Below are 20963 nucleotides of genomic sequence, written 5' to 3'. Positions count from 1 at the left end.
TTCCCTAACATCATACACAAAAATAAGCTCAAAATGGATTAAAGACTTAAATGTAAGGCCAGAAACTATCAAACTCTTAGAGGAAAACATAGGTAGAACACTCTATGACATAAATCACAGCAAGATCCTTTTGGACCCACCTCCTAGAGAAATGGAAATAAAAACAAAGATAAACAAATGGGACCTAATGAAACTTCAAAGCTTTTGCACAGCAAAGGAAACCATAAACAAGACCAAAAGACAACCCTCAGAATGGGAGAAAATATTTGCAAATGAAGCAACTGACAAAGGATTAATCTCCAAAATTTATAAACAGCTCATGCAGCTCAATAGCAAAAAAACAAACAACCCAATCCAAAAATGGGCAGAAGACTTAAATAGGCATTTCTCCAAAGAAGATATACAGACTGCCAACAAACACATGAAAGAATGCTCAACATCATTAATCATTAGAGAAATGCAAATCAAAACTACAATGAGGGCCTCCCTGGTGGTGCAGTGGTTGAGAGTCCGCCTGCCGATGCAGGGGATGCGGGTTCGTGCCCCGGTCCGGGAGGATCCCATATGCCGCGGAGCGGCTGGGCCCGTGAGCCATGGCTGCTGAGCCTGCGCGTCCGGAGCCTGTGCTCCGCAACGGGAGAGGCCACAGCAGTGAGAGGCCCGCGTACCGCACAAAAAAAAAAAAAAAAAAAAAAAAAAAAAAAAAAAAAAACCTACAATGAGATATCATCTCACACCAGTCAGAATGGCCATCATCAAGAAATCTAGAAACAATAAATGCTGGAGAGGGTGTGGAGAAAAGGGAACCCTCTTGCACTGCTGGTGGGAATGTGAATTGGTACAGCCACTATGGAGAACAGTATGGAGGTTCCTTAAAAAACTAAAAATAGAACTACCATATGACCCAGCTATCCCACTACTAGGCATATACCCTGAGAAAACCGTGATTCCCAAAGAGACATGTACCGAAATGTTCATTGCAGCTCTATTCACAATAGCCCGAAGCTGGAAACAGCCTGGGTGTACATCATCGGATGAATGGATGAAGAGGATGTGGCGCATGTATACAGTGGAATATTACTCAGCCATAAAAAGAAATGAAACTGAGCTATTTGTAATGAGGTGGATAGACCTAGAGTCTGTCATACAGAGTGAGGTAGGTCAGAAAGAGAAAGACAAATACCGTATGCTAACACATATATACGGAATTTAAAAAAAAAAAATGTCATGAAGAACCTAGGGGTAAAACGGGAATAAAGACACAGACCTACTTGAGAATGGACTTGTGGATATGGGGTGGGGGAAGGGTAAGCTGTGACAAAGCGAAAGAGAGGCATGGACATATATACACTACCAAACGTAAGGTAGATAGATAGTGGGAAGCAGCCGCAGAGCACATGGAGATCAGCTCGGTGCTTTGTGACCGCCTGGAGGGGTGGGATGGGGAGGGTGGGAGGGAGGGAGATGCATGAGGGAAGGGATGTGGGAACAGATGTAAATGTATAACTGATTCACTTTGTTATAAAGCAGAAACTAATAAAAAAATAAAATTAAAAAAAAAAAAAAGAAACAACTTAAGTGTCAAAACTAGGGAAATGAGTAGCTATGACAGAATCATATTCTTGGATATTATTCAGTTTACTAAGAGTTTTTAATGACATGGAAAAATATTTTTGATAGAATGGAAGACCAGATAAGTAGGACACAAAATTGGATATACACTTTGATCAAATTATTTAAAGAAAGACCTACTGGATGAAATAATAATATTGGATGAAAATATGCCTCAAATGTTAACAGCTGTTGCTGTTAGAAATTTACTTTTTTCTATAATTGTCAAGGTATGTCTATTATAAACAGGTTACATTTTGGTAATCAGAAAAAAAGTGGAAATCTGAGAAAAGAGAGACTAGATAATATTATACTGTCAAAAAAAAATAAATAAAGTTTATTTAAAAAAAAAGATTCTGGGACTTCCCTGGTGGTGCAGTGGTTAAGAATCTGCCTGCCAATGCAGGGGACACGGGTTCGATCACTGGTCCGGGAAGATCCTGCATGTCGCGGAGCAACTAAGCCCGTGTACCAAAACTACTGAGCCTGTGTTCTAGAGCCTGTGAGCCACAGCTACTGAACCCACGAGCCACAAATATTGAGCCTGCGTGCCACAACTACGGAAGACTAGAGCCCGTGCTCCGCAACAAGAGAAGCCACCACAATGAGAAGCCCACGCACCGCAACGAAGAGTAGCCTCCGCTCGTCACAACTAGAGAAAGCCCGCACACAGCAACGAAGACCCAACGCGGTCAAAAATAATAAATAAATAAAATAAAACTAAAAATTTAAAAAAGAAAAAAAGAGATTCTGTGTTTAAATTTGCATACAGTAAAAATTAGTTCCAATTTTCAAGGCTCCTTTTTCCTGACTCTCATATAATGATCAACTCTGTAATAACTAGAGATAAAACCATGCTAAACCATATCTTCTATAAAGCAAATAATTATTCAATCTCTCCCAAAGACAATACTCTGACAATGACAGAGATAGCTTCTCTTTTCATTAAAAAAAAAGCACCACATGTAGACTAGAGTGTTTGCTCTCCAGTTTGAGTTGAACTTTCAACTCCCGCTACAGCACGTTATATTCAATCCTGGCTCTGTCCACATTAAACTGTCATTTTGTTTTGCCAGCTGCTGGCGTTCCATTTTCTCTGGAATACATGTGCTGGTCTTTATGTGGCTACTTCATTGACAGGTGCAAACACTGGACTGCTAAACAGTAGATAGAGGTGAAAATGAGTGGTAATAGAAAAGGAGATAACTTCCTAAGTAGGAAAATGTAAATTAAATAATTACAAAGATAATCGAACATTGTGACTAGACATAATTCATTATAAATATTTCTCTTTTTTTGAATTTGTATATATATTTATAGCTAAAAATCTATAAAATTAAGAAATGTTTTATTTACAACAGAAATTTAAAAATTTTGATCCTTAAATTTATTTCCCAGTTTAAGCACTTAAAACATATTAAAAAAACACCCAACATTTAATAAATATAATCTAAATTTGGAATCAACAGCCAAGGTTTGTAATAACAGGAGTACAATTATGGTTATTAACTGTCACATGATCCACCAGATTCCTTATCATATCCTCTTTCTCCTTTTCTTGTCAATCAAAGACTCATCACATTCTTTCATTTCTCCCAATTTCCACAAACATCCCTCTTCTGAAACTTGGGCTGATCCTTCTGGGTTTAATGTCTCCTTGAGTCTCTCCTTTAAGCCATCAAATATATTTCTATCAAAACAATGTTTCTAACTCATGAAGAAAGATGATCTTCTGTCCCTAAAATGTCATTAATCTTTTTTTTTTTTTTTTCCGATACGCGGGCCTCTCACTGTTGTGGCCTCTCCCATTGCGGGGCACAGGCTCCAGACGCGCAGGCTCAGCGGCCATGGCTCGGGGGCCCAGCCTCTCCGTGGTATGTGGGATCTTCCCTGACCGGGGCACGAACCCGTGTCCCCTGCATCGGCAGGCGGACTCTTAACCACTGTGCCACCAGGGAAACCCAAATGTCATTAATCTTGACTTCCATATTATCATTTTTTTTTTCTGATTACCTTCTAAGCAAACAACTAATTTTGAATACCAGTAATGTGCCAGTGGGTGGTAGCTGGCATGGTGGTGGGTGGGGAGGGGAGAGTGATGCAACCATAGGAAGAGAGGAGAAGCAGCCTGTGTGCTTACAGTCTGGAAAGAAGAGACTTAAGAATTGAGAACACTGAGGATAGACTAGGAGGTTGTATGCAGTCAGGCACTGATCACTGTGTAAGCCAGAAGGCAAAACAGAACATTTACCTCCATATATCACTGGTGAATTTTCTTCTAACAAAATTATTAGAATTCAATTTCAAAATTCTTTCAAAAATAGACAAGAGGGCTCCCCTGGTGGCGCAGTGGTTGAGAGTCCACCTGCCGATGCAGGGGACACGGGTTGGATCCCCGGTCTGGGAAGATCCCACATGCAGAGCAACTAAGCCCGTGCACCACAGCTACTCAGCCTGCGCTCTAGAGCCCTTGAGCCACAACTACTGAGCTCATGTGCCACAACTACTGAAGCCCATGTGCCTAGAGCCCGTGCTCCACAACGAGAGAAGCCACCACAATGAGAAGCCCGTGCACTGCAATGAAGAGTAGCCCCCGCTTGCCACAACTAGAGAAGCCCATACGCAGCAATGAAGACCCAACACAGCCAAAAATAAATAAATTAAATAAATAAATTATAAAAAAATAAAGTGGCGAAAATGGTAAATATGTATTTGGCTCCCTCACAGGACGCAAATAATGTCACTCCCATACTAATAACAAGACAAATCCAGATACACTACAAAATCACAACTTTTCTTGAACTCATCTGAGAACTGAGGTCACAACCAGGTAACTGAATTCCAAAGAGGAGTGAGCCCCTCCAAGGAGAGAGGAGACACATGCACAGCCTCATCCACAGTAGAAGAAGCACCATGCCAGTTGCAACACAAGCAGGTAAGAAAAATGAGCTAAAATACAAAGTAGTGCGGAGCAAGTATGGGTTAGCAGAGCAGTCTGAAGTAGCTGGGAGCACATGTTAAAAGGTGAGTTCACACTCACTCACAGCTTTTGTCCCCATCCCCCACAAGATGCTCATGCGAAAAGCTGAGGGCAGAGCAGGGCAGGAGACTCGTGGATTGTGCAGGCTTGAAGAGAAGACTAGCTGCTGCTAAGAGAAAAGCACCTTCTATCCTAAGAAGCAAAAGTCTTAAGCCTCTGGGAGAGGGAAAGCAAACTCTCTGGCCAGTCAGACTCAAAGAAAGTGATCAGTGGAAAAGTGTCAGGCATCAAGCCCCATCCCCTTCTCTTAGGGCTTTGTTTCCTAGGAAGGAAAGCTTTGAACTGCTGGGGAGGGCAGCAAAGCCTCTCGCTCATAGGGCATAGGTGAAGGCATAGTATGGCAAGGGGGCAAATAAAGAAGATTTTTCCTCTTCTGGGTGAGGCGTCAGTAATTGTACTAGGCCTTAGTGGAGGCCTTAGTGTACTAATACCAAGTGGAGGTTTCCTATTGCAGAAGAAACAGGTATCTCCTGCCCAAGGTCAACTTCAGATACAAGGTGGAGGTAGACTGCCACAGGGAGGAGGGGCAGGAATCCTGAGAGAGCCCACCTCTGAGCCACAGGCACACAGCACTTCCCAAAGAGTAAGTTTGCTTTAGAACAACAGAGAACTCTTTCTGCCCTCACCTGTGAAGTACCAAGCAATAGCAGTCTATTACCAAGGAAGGCATAAGAGCATAGAGAGAGACTTACCTAGTGGCACAGGTGGATAGTTCTGCTGAAAGCTAAAGGTGGAGCAACACACAGAGAAAAGCACTCTGTTACCCTCATTCCCATTCTAAGCACACACCCACCGCAAGAATATCAAGGTTGTGGCCCACTAAAAGGAACCATAGCAACAACCAAACTCAATTCAACTTTTGGCTAGATTGGCTCTACCGCTTACAATAACAGTCTGTTACAGGAAGAGGCATGCCATTTCCAGTTGTGGACACTGTTTATTTCAGTCTCTACTATTCTACACATGATGACTGATATTCAATCGAAAATTATGAGACAGGGCTTCCCTGGTGACGCAGCGGTTGAGAGTCCGCCTGCCGATGCAGGGGACACGGGTTCGTGCCCCGGTCCGGGAAGATCCCACATGCCACGGAGTGGCTGGGCCCGTGAGCCATGGCCGCTGAGCCTGCGCATCCGGAGCCTGTGCTCCGCAATGGGAGAGGCCACAACACGGAGAGGCCACAACACTGAGAGGCCCATGTACCGCAAAAAAAAAAAAAGAGAAAATTATGAGACAGACAAAAAGGAAAAGAACCTATTGTCAGGAGACAAAGCAATCAACAGAATCAGATTCAAAGATAACCCATGGATCATGGAACTATCAGATGAGGACTTTAACTATAATTAAAATGTTAAAGAACCTAGGAGAAAAAGTGAACAATATAGATGGCAAACAATAAATAGATAATTTCAGCAGAGATTTGAAAAATGTAAAAAAAAAGTCAAATGTAAATATTAGAAATTTTTTAAAAAGATGAAGAAATTAATTTCTTTGATTAATCAATACAGCTGAGGAAAACAATTAGTAAATTTGAAGATAGGTCACAAAAATACCCCAAACTGAAACACAAAGAGGAAAAAGTCATTTAAAATCAATGATCAGAATACCCAAGAATTTGGGGACAATACCAAATGGTCTAACATACGTGTAATCAGAATCTCAGAAGGAGAAGGGAGAGAGAACAGGGCAAGAGACATAATTAAAGATAATGGTAAGGAGTTAATGAAAGACACCAAACCCCAAATTCAAGAAAGTCCATCAGGACAGACAGAAAGAAATAGAGAGGAACAACAAACACTCCAAAACACATTATAGTCTAACTGTTGAAAAGCAAAGAGAAAGAGAAACTTCTAAAGGCATTCCAAAGTAAAAGACACATTACAGACAGAGAAACAAAGTTAAAATATACAGTAGACTTTTTGTCTGAAACTATGCAAGACAAAAGATAAGGGAGTGACATCTTCAAAGTATTAAAGAAAAGAAACTGTCAACCCATGCTTCCATACTCAGAAAAAAATCTGTCAAAAATACAGGCAAAATAAAGTTTTTTTCAGACAAGCAAAAGCTGAGAGAATTTGTTGCCAGCAGACTTGCACTATAATCCCTGCAAAAGGAAGTTCTTCAGGAAGAAAGAAGATGATACCCGACAGAAAGTTAGATATATAAAAAAAATAAAAGCTCCAAAATGGTATAAATGAAGGTGTCAAATGCAAACCTTGCCGCGGCAAATCATATCCATTTTTGTTACATGAAAATATCTATATTAAATTATAATTTTCTGAAGAATATAACATGTTAGAAACTCCAAAGAACTGTACTTTTGATGGACACATTGGAAAAGATCCTCCAAAGGCATTCTGAGCAAGATGAATGGACAAATATGAGTTGCACAGTGACTTTCTGGAGAACTCTTAAACACTATCTTTACTGCTGAAGACTAAGCTATTTGGTGGGAGATTTCCAGGGGTTCCTACAAATTGCAATGACTTCTTACTGATCTCTTATCAACAAGCTGCTTGGGTGCTTCAGTCTGAAATCTTTTTTTTGTTGCTTTCCTAATAGATGTTCTCCTGGCTATTCCAGTGGTTGTATAAGAATCCAAAACTATTGAAACCTTTCTAATTTAAGTATAAAATTTACCTTTAAAATACACTTATGCCTTATTTAATGTAAACCAGACAGAAATGTTATGAATCTTAATCAGAATCCACTTGCATATATTCAACTAGAGAGAAAGACCACCAAAATTACTCTCTAGGACGTTCAGGCTCCTGTCTATCAGCTCTGGTGGCATGAAACACAGTATGGGTTCACCATATGCTTTCAGCCATTGGATTAACTGGACTCCATAACACTTCATGGCACTGGTTATAGGTAACTCCTTATTCTATTCTGGATATATATATATATATTCATATAGTCAACAGAAGAATGTCTCCCACATAGAAATTAGTGAAGGAGATCCTCAGGATTAAAAAATCCTTCAAGATTTTTTAAAAGCCTAAAAATCAGTATACCTGATTCCCTAATAAGGCTGCATAGGCTAACAAAACATAAGAACTCTTTGGATTTGGCTGGCATAAAATCAATTCAGTGAGCTATCCTTGGTCATCTAAAGTTGATCAGAAATGCAAGTTAGCAGTAATATGTAATAGGTGAATATGGGGAAACAAATAGCTTTCCTTTAATTAGTTTAGTTTTTTGATGAACGAATGGAGACTACAACTGAGGCATTACATGAAGGAAAGTCTAAGTACCACCCTCCACGAAAGGGGAATTGAAATATGTTGTAATTTATATAAACTAATCCCTAGGATTTGAGGAGAAACCTGAAGAGGTCAGGGCTGGAGAAACTGACAAGTTGGAAGAGCTGGACCCGAAGAGGGTGGCTGATAGTCCAATGCCAGCATCCAGTGGGGTGTAGGTACCTCAGGTTGACAGCGGTGAACATCGGTATTAAAGCTGTTCTATGACAGTGAGTTTGTAATAGAATTCACAGCAGAACTAGTACATGCAATGATGGCAGTTAGGATGGATGGCAGCACGTCAAATGTTCAGGGGGTGAGACCCAAGTCCCAGCAGTGTCAGGACTCTGGCAAATGACCTGGTGTTCAAGACTGGCCCCAATTCCCAGGGAGAACTGGAAAGAAACCCACAGCTGAAACCCAGGTAAATGGAATAAAGCACACCATGCAGTGAGGGGTCAGGTGGCTGTCCTGTGGGCTCCTGAATGATGTTTCCTCTGTCACCACCAAGGAGACATGTGGTCAGGACCTAGCATCTGCCCTATGGCTCAGAGTGTCCAGGGAAGAATAGAAATTGATACTAATCTCTTCTTTTCCTGATTTCCACAACAATCTTAAGCCTTTAAATGAAATTATACTAAATATTGCAAACTCTACAAGTAAAATGGTATTCTTCTTCCCCAGCAAAAATAAACAAGAAGACGACAAAGCATAAAACCTTTCAAGTGATTTTTAACAAAAACCATTTTTCATTTGTGGAACAAATGTTGGATATTATTTTCACTAAAATATTTTCAGTCCCAAATATACTGAAAGTACTTATTTATCATCAAACTACTTAGAGAAGAATAATACAGAAAGTCAATGCCACCTTTCAGTTGAATTTTAAATATGGTATTACTCAGATTTTTCAATTTTGGTCTCTGACAGCAGAATCTAAAGATGCATTCACTTTAGCGGCAAATGACAAATTTAATTTTAAAATAAAAAACAAGTAATTGTTGTGTATGATTTCAATTATCTCTACATTTTAAAGTTATTCCTATTCAGGAATTCCCTGGCGGTCCAGTGGTTAGGACTCAGTGCTTTCACCACTGTGACCCTGGCAAGCTGCACGGCACAGCCAAAAAAAAAAAAAAAAAAGCTACTCCCATTAGGAAACAAAGATCCAGTACGATAAGGAAGATTCTTTTGTGTCAACATAATCTATCAAAATACAGTAAATATCCTTTGACAGTCCCTGAAGACCATACAACTGTACACGTGTCCGGGACTGTCCTAGCTCTGTATTACTCCACCACCCTGGGCTGCCAGGTCAGCAATGAGCAAAACGCTGGCTTTTTCACACAGCTCTGCAGAACAATGAACTACCTGCTTTATCAAGCCAAGCCCAGGGGAAAAATAGCGAAATAATGAAACAATGAACAGGTTATATGATTTTCTTCTCTGATGGAGTTTATTTTCAACTTCACGGGCAGCTCAGTCAAATAAAAGGGATGTACAGGAGAGGAATGGGAAAGATCTTCCTTTCACCCACCTTGCCTATAATACTCTACACCCATAATAATTCCATATCCCATAGTAATAATAATTTTTTAAAAATTACTAGCTTGGGGCTTCCCTGGTGGCGCAGCGGTTGAGAGTCCGCCTGCCGATGCAGGGGACGCGGGTTCATGCCCCGGTCTGGGAAGATCCCACGTGCCATGGGACAGCTGGGCCCATGAGCCATGGCCGCTGAGCCCATGCGTCCGGAGCCTGTGCTCCGCAACGGGAGAAGCCACAACAGCGAGAGGCCCGAGTATGGAAAAAAAAAAAAAAAAAAAAAATTACTAGCTTGCAGGGTGACTATGGTCATACTTGGAAAACTATTGCAGAAGTACTTCACCTTGCAATTCTTGAATGTTTAAAGAAAAACGTTCTAGAGGTTTTAATAAGTTTTTTCTGATGTCCAAATTGCTTTGTATTGAATGAACTTTAAGAATGGGAATACGACTGACTTTGTCCCCTGTCCCATTTCCCACATGGAAGGGTCCTGATGCTTTCTGTGGATCTAAGCGCGTACCATATGTTCCGTCAGCGCAGACAGGTGACCCCATGGAAGCTCAGAGGTTTTCCAGGGAAGCATTTACTGGGTGCAGCCTTAATTAACTAATTACCCTGGAGCGGGGGCTGTGGGAGGGAAACCTGGGAATCCAAGTTAACCTTGCTTTGTGAAACCTCAGTATTTGAAATGTTTTACAGCTATCAAAAAATAAACTTTACACAAAAACGCTGTCCAAATACAAATTTCATGTTGTGAAATCTTTCATAAATAGAAATCACACAGCAATGTTCCTATTGTGCTTTTCAGACTGAGGTTGAACACTCAGTTTATCACTGTGTGCGCCGCTGGGTGAAGCACGTGTGCTGTTCCCACCGAATGACACAGATTTCAAAAAATAAGTATGATTAATTAGATAAGGTAAATGACTGATGTAAAAAGTTCCTGCAGCAAGCTCTCCCTTTGGTCATTTACACGTGGTCAAGATGACAAAACCCTTTAAAGACAATTTTTAAGAAGTCCAACTACCTCAATATAATTAACTATTTAAAGGACAGAAACAGGAAAATGATAACCAGAGTGCATATAGAGAGAGCTAATCTACAATGAAGAATACACCACATGGGGAGGTGATGGAAGGGAGCACTCATTATAATAGGATCATTATTAACAAAAGTGTATATGAGAGTAATAACGGTGAGCTAGAAAAATATATTTCTCTTTAAAATCGAGTCAATTCCTATGAAAATGTAAACTCCAGCTTATGTCATCTCTCCCCTCCGCCAGTCCAATTTTTACTTATTGTTACACATTAACTTCCGAGTATCCCAGCTGACAAAATGTACTCTTAAGCTTCGGAAACATCTAGATAACAGTCATTACGGTCAGAAGGAGAGACTGTGACACTAGGAGAAAACCCTACTGAAATGACACCTTCTCAGAGACGCTGTCTGCCTTTGTCTCCCCTTCACGGTGTCTTTCCTGTAGGGGTATTTCTGCCCCTTGTCGTTGGGACTTTGGAAGCTCAATTTTGATGGGTAAATTCGGGGCTTTGGAGTTTCTAGTCTGCAATTCTAGGATTTAGTTAGGGCCCTGGGTTTGCTGTAGGGAAGGGGTTGCCCTGTCCCCGTCTCCAACCCCACTCTACAATGCCTCAGACCACAGACCCCTGGCACATACCCTGATTTCAAGGCAGCTGACAGAGGTTTATGGAACAGGACACTGCCTCGGCCACAGGCTCCCTAAGTCCCAGGCTTGGACTACAGCCCCTTGCCCAGTAAGGCTGGCCGCCCCCCCCCCGCCCCAGGTCAGCAGGCAGCCCTGCATGCTCAGCCCGGGGGGGTTGCTTTTTGTTTTCTTGCTTTGTTGTGGGCCTCCTCCCCCTGCCCCCCCCCAAATACTTCCCAGATCTGGATTCTAAAAATCTTACTTCTAGAACCCAGTCATTGGTCAGTCATGTACCGCATTCCCCAAATGTCCTTCTCCTCCTCAGGAAATTCTAGTTGTTGATACTTCCTAACTCTCTGCAAAGTGGAAGCACTCTTAGAGGAGAATGCTTTTTCTCAAGTCCTGGGGTTTGCTTCCAAGTGGAGTGACTGCCACCAGTATTAACACCTCGGCCTCCCTCTACCTGCTGCTCCACTTCCCTCTTTCTCCTCCGAAAGGAGAGAAAGTGGTGGGTTCGAGTGGTGAGCCATCTGCCTGGTGAGTGAGCGAGAGAGGGCTACGCCTTTTCCTGCCCCCGTTTGGAGCAAGGATGACACAGCGAGCATGATTCTGCTCTGTCCTCCTGCCCTGAGTGTTGGAGAGGTAGATTCCGCCCCCTGGGGGAGAAGGAGGAAGAACACAGGGACACATAGAAACAAGACAAAAGAGTCTGGGAAACCAAAAGATGCTAGTGGACAGACTCTTTCCAGGAAGTGCTGTACCTTGGCCATGTGTCACCCATCAGCCTCTAAGCTTTCTAAACATCAACGTGGAAAAGGAGCTTTGACCGGTTGCACGATTCACAGGGCCCACAAGACAGATCGATTGTTCAGAGAAATGTGACTATTCCCATAACTAAGCTCAGAAGAAAGTTCGCCCCAGGATCATTTTAAACGGAGGTATTGGTTAAAGCAGTGAGCAGTGTCTCTGCACAGTCCACACAATAAGCCAACACTGAGATGAACATCACAGACCTACTTCTTGATGTGCCCTTTAATATAGACCAATGGCACTGCCGTAGGCCCAGTAGAAGCAATTCTGATTATCTGGGGGTAAGGAAATTACTAGCATATAATTCACGGATGTACGTCTCTGATAGCATGAGCTAGTCCATGGTTGATTTAGAATAGTCCATGAGCAGGGCTTCCCTGGTGGTGCAGTGGTTAAGAATCTGCGTACCAATGCACGGGACATGGGGTTGAGCCCTGGTCCGGGAAGATCCCACATGCCGCGGAGCAACTAAGCCCATGTGCCACAACTACTGAGCCTGCACTCTAGGGCCCATGTGCTACAACTACTGAAGCCCGTGTGCCACAACTACTGAAGCCCGCACACCACAACTACTGAAGCCCGCGTGCCTAGAGCCCGTGCTCCACAACAAGAGAAGCCACCACAATGGGAAGTCCGCGCACCGCAAAGAAGAGTAGCCCGTGCTCGCCCCAACTAGAAAAAGTTGGCGTGCAGCAATGAAGACCCAACACGGCCAAAAATAAATAAATAAATTAATTAATTAAAAAAAAAAAAAAGAATAGTCCATGAGCAAATGGACTTTCCAACTGCACATCTTTCAGGGAGTCTCCAGGAAGCCTCTGATAGATACTGGGTAGTCATGAGTTACAGATTACATACCCTACAAAGCGCTTGGAATGTGGCTTCTCTGTGTTGCTAATTTAATAGAGATCCACGAAGCCATGGTGACTAAGCCAAATAAAACACCACACTCAGGACAAGGGTGGCATCCTCCTGGGTAAGGTAAGGGGCCTGATGAGGACGCATCGGTGAGGGGAAGAGCAGCCAGAGCCCCCTGCCCAGATGCACGCAGAGGGAGTGGGGGAATCGGGTGTCTGAGACTGTTTGCAGGTGAAGGTGTCCCGGGGTGTGGTCCTCTGAGTGAGCCTTACCGTAGGCTGCTCTTCCTTTGAAGCCTTCTTTGGACTCTTGACTCTTTTGGCCTTAGAAAGCAATGAAACGGTGGAGGAAGAACGTGGCCTCGGAGCGCCTGCACTCCCGGGCTGTGAGGGCCACGGGGACAAGGTGGTTTCTTTCTCCTTGATGGCTCTGAGGCTCTGGCACAGAAAAAGAGCAAGCTCTGTTATTCTCACTATACATGCTTCCGATTCACCTCCCTCTCTTTTCCTCCCTTGTCCTCCTCTCCTGAGCTAGAATCGCAGTCCCGAAGGGCCTGGATCTACTCTTGCTCCCTGTCCCACCATCCCCGGTCCCCCAGCACCCCCGGCTCCTGCCTGATTTCATTTGCAGGTGAGGCCCGATTTTCCATTCCTCCCACTGATGCTCGTGTGCTAAGAAAAACATACCAAGAAATTAGTGTTTTCTGGAAGCACCTGGAAAGGTGGGGTCTTGGTGGAGTGGGGTGAGGTCGTAGCTTGAGGTGGGTGTCGTATTTGTACAGAGGTGGAGGTAGGCATCGGGGGCCGCAGGCAGGAGCGACGGGACAGGAGTCTGAAGGGCCAGGGCATTGAGCCCGGGGGTCGGGATGCCAGTGACACCTTCCACTCACTCCCTCCTCGCTGCTCTCACCCACCAGTCCCTCGTCTCCCATGCACACGTCTTGCCTCACTTTTAAGTGTTTTCTCCTTCAAACTTGGATGTGGGAAAGTGAAAAGCCTCGGGATGGTGTGTATAGGTTCTTCAACCCAGATGCCCAAATAAGAAATGAACAGAGTAAGAGAAAAAAAAATAGAACTTAAATGCAAACCTTGGCGACTATAGTGTCAAACTTTCTTCTCATTTCAAGGTCCTCTTTCTGTTTATTAACCTGTGAAATTAAAGACCCATGTCATTTGTTATCATTTGCAAAGATTAAGAAAGAGAATTTTTGGTAAACTTCCCTTAAGCAATGAAAGAGTGGCATTTTAAACCATTTCACTGCCCAAACTATTATAGGAATATAAATTATAATACTGAATGTAAATTAGAAGAGAAAATAAATCTGCACCCAGAAAAAAAGTACTTTATAATATAGATTATAGGAAAACATGCAATTGTTTGCTTATGTGTATTTATTTTATTAACATTATTGTGTACCAGGCACTGCACTAGACTCTTAGAATAAATAATACATAAACCTTGCCATCAAGCATTTAGGTTCTAGCAGAAAATGGGTTTCTAAAATGCTCCAATTAGGGAATTCCCTGGGGGTCTAGTGGTTAGGACTCTGAGCTTCCACTGTGGGGGGCAGGGGGCAGGTTCAATCCCTTGTAGGGGAACTAAGATTCCCACAAGCCATGAGGCTGGGAAAAAAATTAATTAAATGCTTCAATTAAAAAAATTTTTTAATATATACCAAAAAAGGAAACAGTGCAAATGTTAGTTAGAAATAATAAAAATATGACCATCCGACTTGAGGAAGAGAACAATAGCTACAGTGTTGAATCTCCCTGTGTAATTGTAAGTGTCCCATGACCACCACCCTCCCAACCAGGTAACCACTACTCTGAATTTTGTGCTCGGGATTCCCTTTTATTTTCTTGATAATTTTTTGTCGCTTTTATAGACTTATCTTTTTACCCCATTGGTATCCTTAAACAATATACAAATTTAGTTTTGCTTATTTTTAAACCTTGTTTAAAAATCATAATGTATGTGTTCTTCCTCAACTTGTTTGTTCCATAGTTTCGGAGATTAACTCATGTTGATACTGGAAGCGGTTCATTCATATTGGCTGCTGTATAGTATTCAAGTGTATGAATAGAGCATAATTTATTAATCCATTTGCTGTCAATGAACATTTGGGAAATTCTTACTTTTTTCTTTTATACATAATATGGCTTTGAATATTCCTGTACCTGTTCTCCCAGGCACATGTGCTAGGGATCTTCTGTGTGACGTTATATGCCTAGGAGCGGAACTCTGGGACAGATGTTAAGAGAATGATCAGCTTCAGAAGATAACCCAAATTTGTTTTCCAAAGTTTTTGTAACCATATACATAGTCCCCAGCAGTTTATGAGAATTCTCTACTCCACATTCTCACCAACACTTGGTACTGTTATATTATTAATGAAATCAAGCACATTTTCAATCAATGTTCATTGGCCATTGAGTTTCCTCCTTTGTGAAGGGCCTGTTAAAAACTTTTGCCCATTTTTCTATTGGGTGGTTCTTTTCTTATTGATTTGAAGGAGTTATTCACGTATTCCTGAAAACAGCTTTGTGAATACATAAATGGTGCGAATATCTTTACCAAATCGGTGGCTAGATTTTAAACTTTCTTTGAGGGGGTCTTCTGATGAAAAGGGGCCCTTAATTTTTGTGGGGTTGAAATTTTTAACTTTCCTTTTATGCTTTATTTTGTGTCTTGTTTAGGCAATAATTTCTACTTGCAGCTCATATGATTTGTAAAATTTTAAAAGACTGTTTTCCCTTTATATTTGAATACTTAATCCATATAAAATGGATATGTATCATGTGAATTAAGGAGCCAGTTTCATTTTATGCAATTGTTGAATCAACTGTCAAGCATCTTTAGTGAAAATTTCACCCTATTTACATTGATCTGTGATACTGATAATATTACTGAGTATTTATGTATGTCTGGTTCTGCTCCTGGGTTCTCTATTTTCTCCCAATGGTCTATCCCTGGCCTAGTACCATGGTGTCCTAATTACCTTAAATTTGTATTAATAGCTTACAGGAGAAATCGCTCCCTACTCCATCATGTCATTATTTCACTTTGTTTCCTAGCTATTCTTGACTCTTGTTGTTCCATATTAATTTTAAAATAAGCTTGTCAATTCCACGAAAAACCTTGTAGTAATTTTGGTTGGAATTTTATTGAATATAGAGATCAGTTTGGTGAGAACTATTATCTCTAAGATAATCTAGTTTGCCTATGGTGACTAAGTTATAGCTCTCCATTTATTTAGTTTTTGTAATCCTCTTAAGTTTTTTTTAAAGTCTTTATTGAATTTGTTAATATTGCTTCTGTTTTATGTTTTGGTTTTTTTGGCCGCGAGGCATGTGGGATCTTAGGTGCCCAGCCAGGGATCAAACCTGCACCCCTTGCATTGGAAGGCGAAGTCTTAACCACTGGACTGCCAGGGAAATCCCAACAGGTTTTATAATTATTTTCCATGGAGATTTTTACAAATTTTTATGAGATTTATTTATGAGCCCTTTATAAACTTTGCTATTTAATTATAAATTTTTATAAATTATAATTTCTCCTAATTTTTGATTGAGAAATCCAATTGATTTTAGAATGTTGATCTTATATCCAGCGATCTTGTTAATTTAAATAATTTGTCTTTAGTGTTTTGGGAGATTGGCTAAGTGAACAATTGCTTCCTCTTTGAATAATAACAGTCTTGTTGTTTTCCATTCTACTCCTCACACCTCTTGCTGTCTTTTTTCTTATTCTACTACACTGGCCAGAATTTCCAAAATAACTAAAAAAAATGGTATTAGGCAACCTTACCTTGTACTGATTTTAAAGAGAATGCTTCCTGTGTTTCACCAAGAAGTCTGTTTGCTGTAGGTTTTACTCTTTAGCAAGGTAAAGAACTTCCTCCTACTTCTCATGGGACAGCGGTGTGTATGTGCACATCTGTGTGTGCGTAAGATTGGATGTTATTTTTTCTCAAAGAATTTGCATGCATCAACTCAGAATATCATATACTTTTTCTCCGGTAATCTGATTGTGTGGGGAATTACATTAATAGCTTTTGCCCAATCCTTTTAAAACTTTATGCATTCTTTTGAATTTTGCAGCTTGAGCCTAATATTGTTTATGAGATTCATCCATATTGTTATATGTCACTGTAAGTTATTCCACAACTAATTTAATTTACTCTACTTTAGATGGACATTTGAATTGTTTCCAATTTGGGGCTATTACCAACAATGCTGCCCTGACATTCTTGAAAATGTCTCTCTTTTGTGAGTCATTCTAAGGTATCCTCATCTTAAACATTAGTAGAAAATTTGCCAAACAATTGTCAAAATTAGTTCTACTACCTTTTGAAAGTTATGAAAGTGCCCATTGCTTCACAACTTTGCCAACACTTAGTACTGTAAGCCTTTTATTTTTGTTTTTAAACAATCAATCTGGTGTGAGCAATACTATTTCTTCATGGGTTTACTCTGTTTCACTTATTGTTAATGAGGTTGGATATATTTTTGTAGGTTCCTCATCTGAATTCCCACTTTTCAACTCTTTGCCTATGTTTCTAGTCGATAGTATGTCTTTTATTAAATTGATTTTAGGGCATATTTATATTTTGGGGGTACTCATACTTTGTCAACTCTATGACTTGTGAAATCATCACTACAGTCAAGATAATGAACATCCCCACGACTCCCAAAAGTTTCCTTATGCCTCTTTGTAAGCCAATCCCGCCTCATCACCAGGCAACCATTGATCTGCTTTCTGTCACTATACATTAGTTTGCATTTACGAGAATTTAAAGTAAGTTGAACCGTACAAAGGTATTCTTTATTTTGCCTGGCTCCTTTCACTCAACATAATATTTCTGAGATTCATCCTTGTTGCTGTGTATAAGAATGATCCATTTCTTTTTATCTCTGAGTAGTATTCCACTGGGTAGATAAGGTACAACTTATTTACCCATTCACCTATTAATAGACATCAGGGTTATTTCTCCTATGAACATTTACATACAAGTCTTTGTGTGAATATACATTTTTACTTATCTCAGATAAATACTTAGGAGTGGAATAGCCAGATCACATGATAAGTATAGATATAAATTTTAAAAAGTATTTAAATTTAAATATTTTCTAAAGTGGTTGGATATTTTACATTCTCACCAGCAGTAAATGAGAGTTCTAGGTGTTCCTCACTTTTGACAACACTTGATGTGGTCAGATTTTGACATTTTAGTCATTTTAGTGAGTATAGAGTGAGTGATAATATCTCACTGAATTTGTATTTCCCTAAAGATTAATGATGCTGAGCATCTGTTCATGTCATAGTTCGCCAGCCATACGTCTTCTTTAGTGATGTGTCTGTTCAGATTGTTTGCCCATTTAAAAAATTGGGCTGTTGACAGTGTTATTGAATTGTAAGACCACTTTATGTATTCTAGATGCAAATCTTTTGTTAGGTATGTTTTGCAAATATTTTTTTTCCAACTCTGTAGCTTGCCTCTTCAGTTTTCTTTTAACATTCTGAAGAGCAAAAGTTTTTAATTCTGATGAAATGCAGTTTACACTATTTAAAGAAATCTCTGCCAAACCTGATGTCACTAAAATCCTTTCTTGTGCCTTATTCTATTAATTTGTGGGTTTAGCGATTACATTTAGATTTATGAGTCATCTCAAGTAAATTTTTATATGAGGTATGAGGCAAGGGTTGAGGATCATTTTTTGCCTATAGCTAACCAATTATTCCAGCATCACTTGTTGAAAGGATCATTCTTTCCTGCTTGAACTGCCTTGGCACCTTTGTCAGAAATCAGTTCATCATATATGACCCAAAGGGTCTACTTCTTGGCTTTCTATTCTATTCCATCAATCTATATGTTTATCCATATGCCAATATCACTTTATCTTGACTACTGTGCTTTTAAAGTAAGTGCTGAATTCAGGTTGTGTGAGTGCTTTCTCCAGCTTGTTCTTTTTCAAAATTGTTTTAACTATTCAAGGTCCATGAATTTCCATATACATTGTAGAGGAGCTTGTTGATAAAAAAAAAAAAAAAGCCTGCTGGGATTTTGATTGGGATTGTGTTGTATCTATAAATCAATTTAAAGATAACTGACAGATTAATAACATGCATCTTCTGAACCACGAACACGGTATGTTTCTCCATCTAGTTAAGTCTTCGGTTTCTCTCAGCAGTGTTTTGTATGGTTTTGTACATATTCTGTCAAATTTATCCATAACCATTTCATATTTTTATGTTATCGCAACTGGAGTTTTTTAAAATTTCAATTTTTGATTGTTCATTGTTAGTACCTAGAAATGCATTATTTTGATCTTTGTAACCTTGCTAAATTCACTTATTAATTCTAGTAGTTTTTTTGCAGATTCCTTAGAATTTCCTATATAAATGATCATGGTTATCTGGGAATAAAAACAGTTCTACTTTTTCCTTTCTAATCTGGATGCCATTTATTTCTTTTTCTTACATATTATACTTGCTAGGACCTAAAAAACAATGTCTAGTGGAAGTGATAAGAATAGAGAGTCTTGTCGCATTTTCTGATCTTAGACTTAAAACATTTAGGCTTTCACTATCAAATGTACTAATGGTTATGTTTTGTAGGTGCCCATTACAAGCTTTAGAAGGTTTCCTTCTATTCCCAGTTTGCTGAGAGCTTTTATCATAAATGTATATTGGACTTGCTCAAGTGCTTTTTCTACATCTATCTGCCCCTGGCTCCAACGTTTTACATTTTTCCCACATGCAAAATACATTCATCCTCATCCAAGGCCTCAAAAAATCTCATTCTATAACGGCATCTGCTTAAAGTCAGGATCTCATTACTTAAATCAGGTCTAGGTGCAGTTGAGGCTCCTTGAATAAGTCTATCTTGATTGGAAGACCCAGGAACTAAAGAGACAAGTTATCTGACCCCACAGCCAACATACCATGGTGGGACATAGGATAACCACTAAAGACCCTCCCCTTGGGTCATGGATTTATCTATTCCCACTGGAAATGTGTGATGGTTCCTAGGCAGAGAAATTCAGACATGTATTTTATTAGAGTAAATGTCTGGGTTACCAAAATATCAGTTTTCTAGCTGAATGGCCAAATGCTGGCATGTTACATGTAATAGAACTGGACAGACTTGAAGCATGGCTCAGAGGGAACTCAGGCAACAAGGAAACCAGTAATGGGATCAAAGCCCACTGCAAAGATAACTCAGTGCTGTGCCCTCAGAATGAGAGGCTAGAACAACCTTTGTAACTCCTTTCTATCTCAAGTCTGGATTGTTCCTAGAAATAAGGTGCACTGGGATGAAGTAGATAGAAAATTAGTTAAGGGTAAGAGTTCAATTATGGTAGTTTTCTGATAAGGACCCTCTTTTTTGTTAGCTTCACGATCAATGAAAGTTCAGGTTACAAAATCTACATATAAAAACCAGTAGCATTTCTATACACTAACAATGAATTATCTGTGAGAGTAACAAGAAAATGATCCCATTTACAATATCACTAAAAGCAATAAAATATTTAGGGATAAATGTAACCAGGGGGGTGAATAATCTCTACACTGAAAACTACAAGACACTGATGAAAGAAATCAAAGAACATACAAGTAAATGGAAAGAAACTTCATGTTCATGGATTGGGAGAATTAATATTGTTAAAATGTCCATACTACTCAAAGCCATCTATAGCGTCAATATAATCCTTATCAAGACTCCAGCGGCACTTTTTACAGAAGTAGAAAAAACAATCCTAAAAATTATATGGAGCCACAAAGTCCCCAAAAAACCAAAGCAATCCTGAGAAAGAAAAATAAGCTGGAGGAATCATACTTCCTGATTTCAAACTATGTTATAAACCTATAGAGTCAAAACAGTATGGTACTAGCATTAAAAACAGAGACATAGACCAATGGAACAGAATCAAGAATATGGTCAACTAATATTTGAAATGGCAGCCAAGAATACTCAATGGAGAAAAGATAGTCTCTTCAATAAATGGTGCTGGGAAAATTGAACAGTCACATATAAAAGAATGAAACTAGACCCCTATCTTACACCACTCATAAAATTAACCCAGAATGGATGAGGGACTTAAATGCAAGACAGGAAACCATAAAACTAGATGAAAACATAGGGAAAAGCTTCTTGACATGGGTCTTGACAATTATTATTTTTTTTTGG

General features: G+C 40.0%; 1 protein-coding gene across 1 annotated transcript in view; it reads right to left on the bottom strand.

The window, feature by feature from the left end:
• LOC308613997 (uncharacterized protein C10orf67, mitochondrial) overlaps positions 1-20963 on the bottom strand; it is a gene marked incomplete at its 5' end in the record, with an annotated part of 126658 nt that overhangs the window by 39025 nt on the left and 66670 nt on the right. The window contains 2 exons of the mRNA XM_081228225.1: positions 13045-13209; positions 13860-13919. Coding sequence (XP_081084351.1) covers positions 13045-13209; positions 13860-13919 — 225 coding nt within the window. The remainder of the gene's footprint in view (positions 1-13044; positions 13210-13859; positions 13920-20963) is intronic.

The sequence above is a fragment of the Mesoplodon bidens genome (genome assembly GCF_964165515.1).
Source record: "Mesoplodon bidens genome assembly, chromosome: 3".
Classification (NCBI taxonomy): domain Eukaryota; kingdom Metazoa; phylum Chordata; class Mammalia; order Artiodactyla; family Ziphiidae; genus Mesoplodon; species Mesoplodon bidens.
The sequence above is the reverse complement of the archived record's forward strand: the minus strand, read 5'-3'. Positions and strand labels throughout refer to the sequence as shown.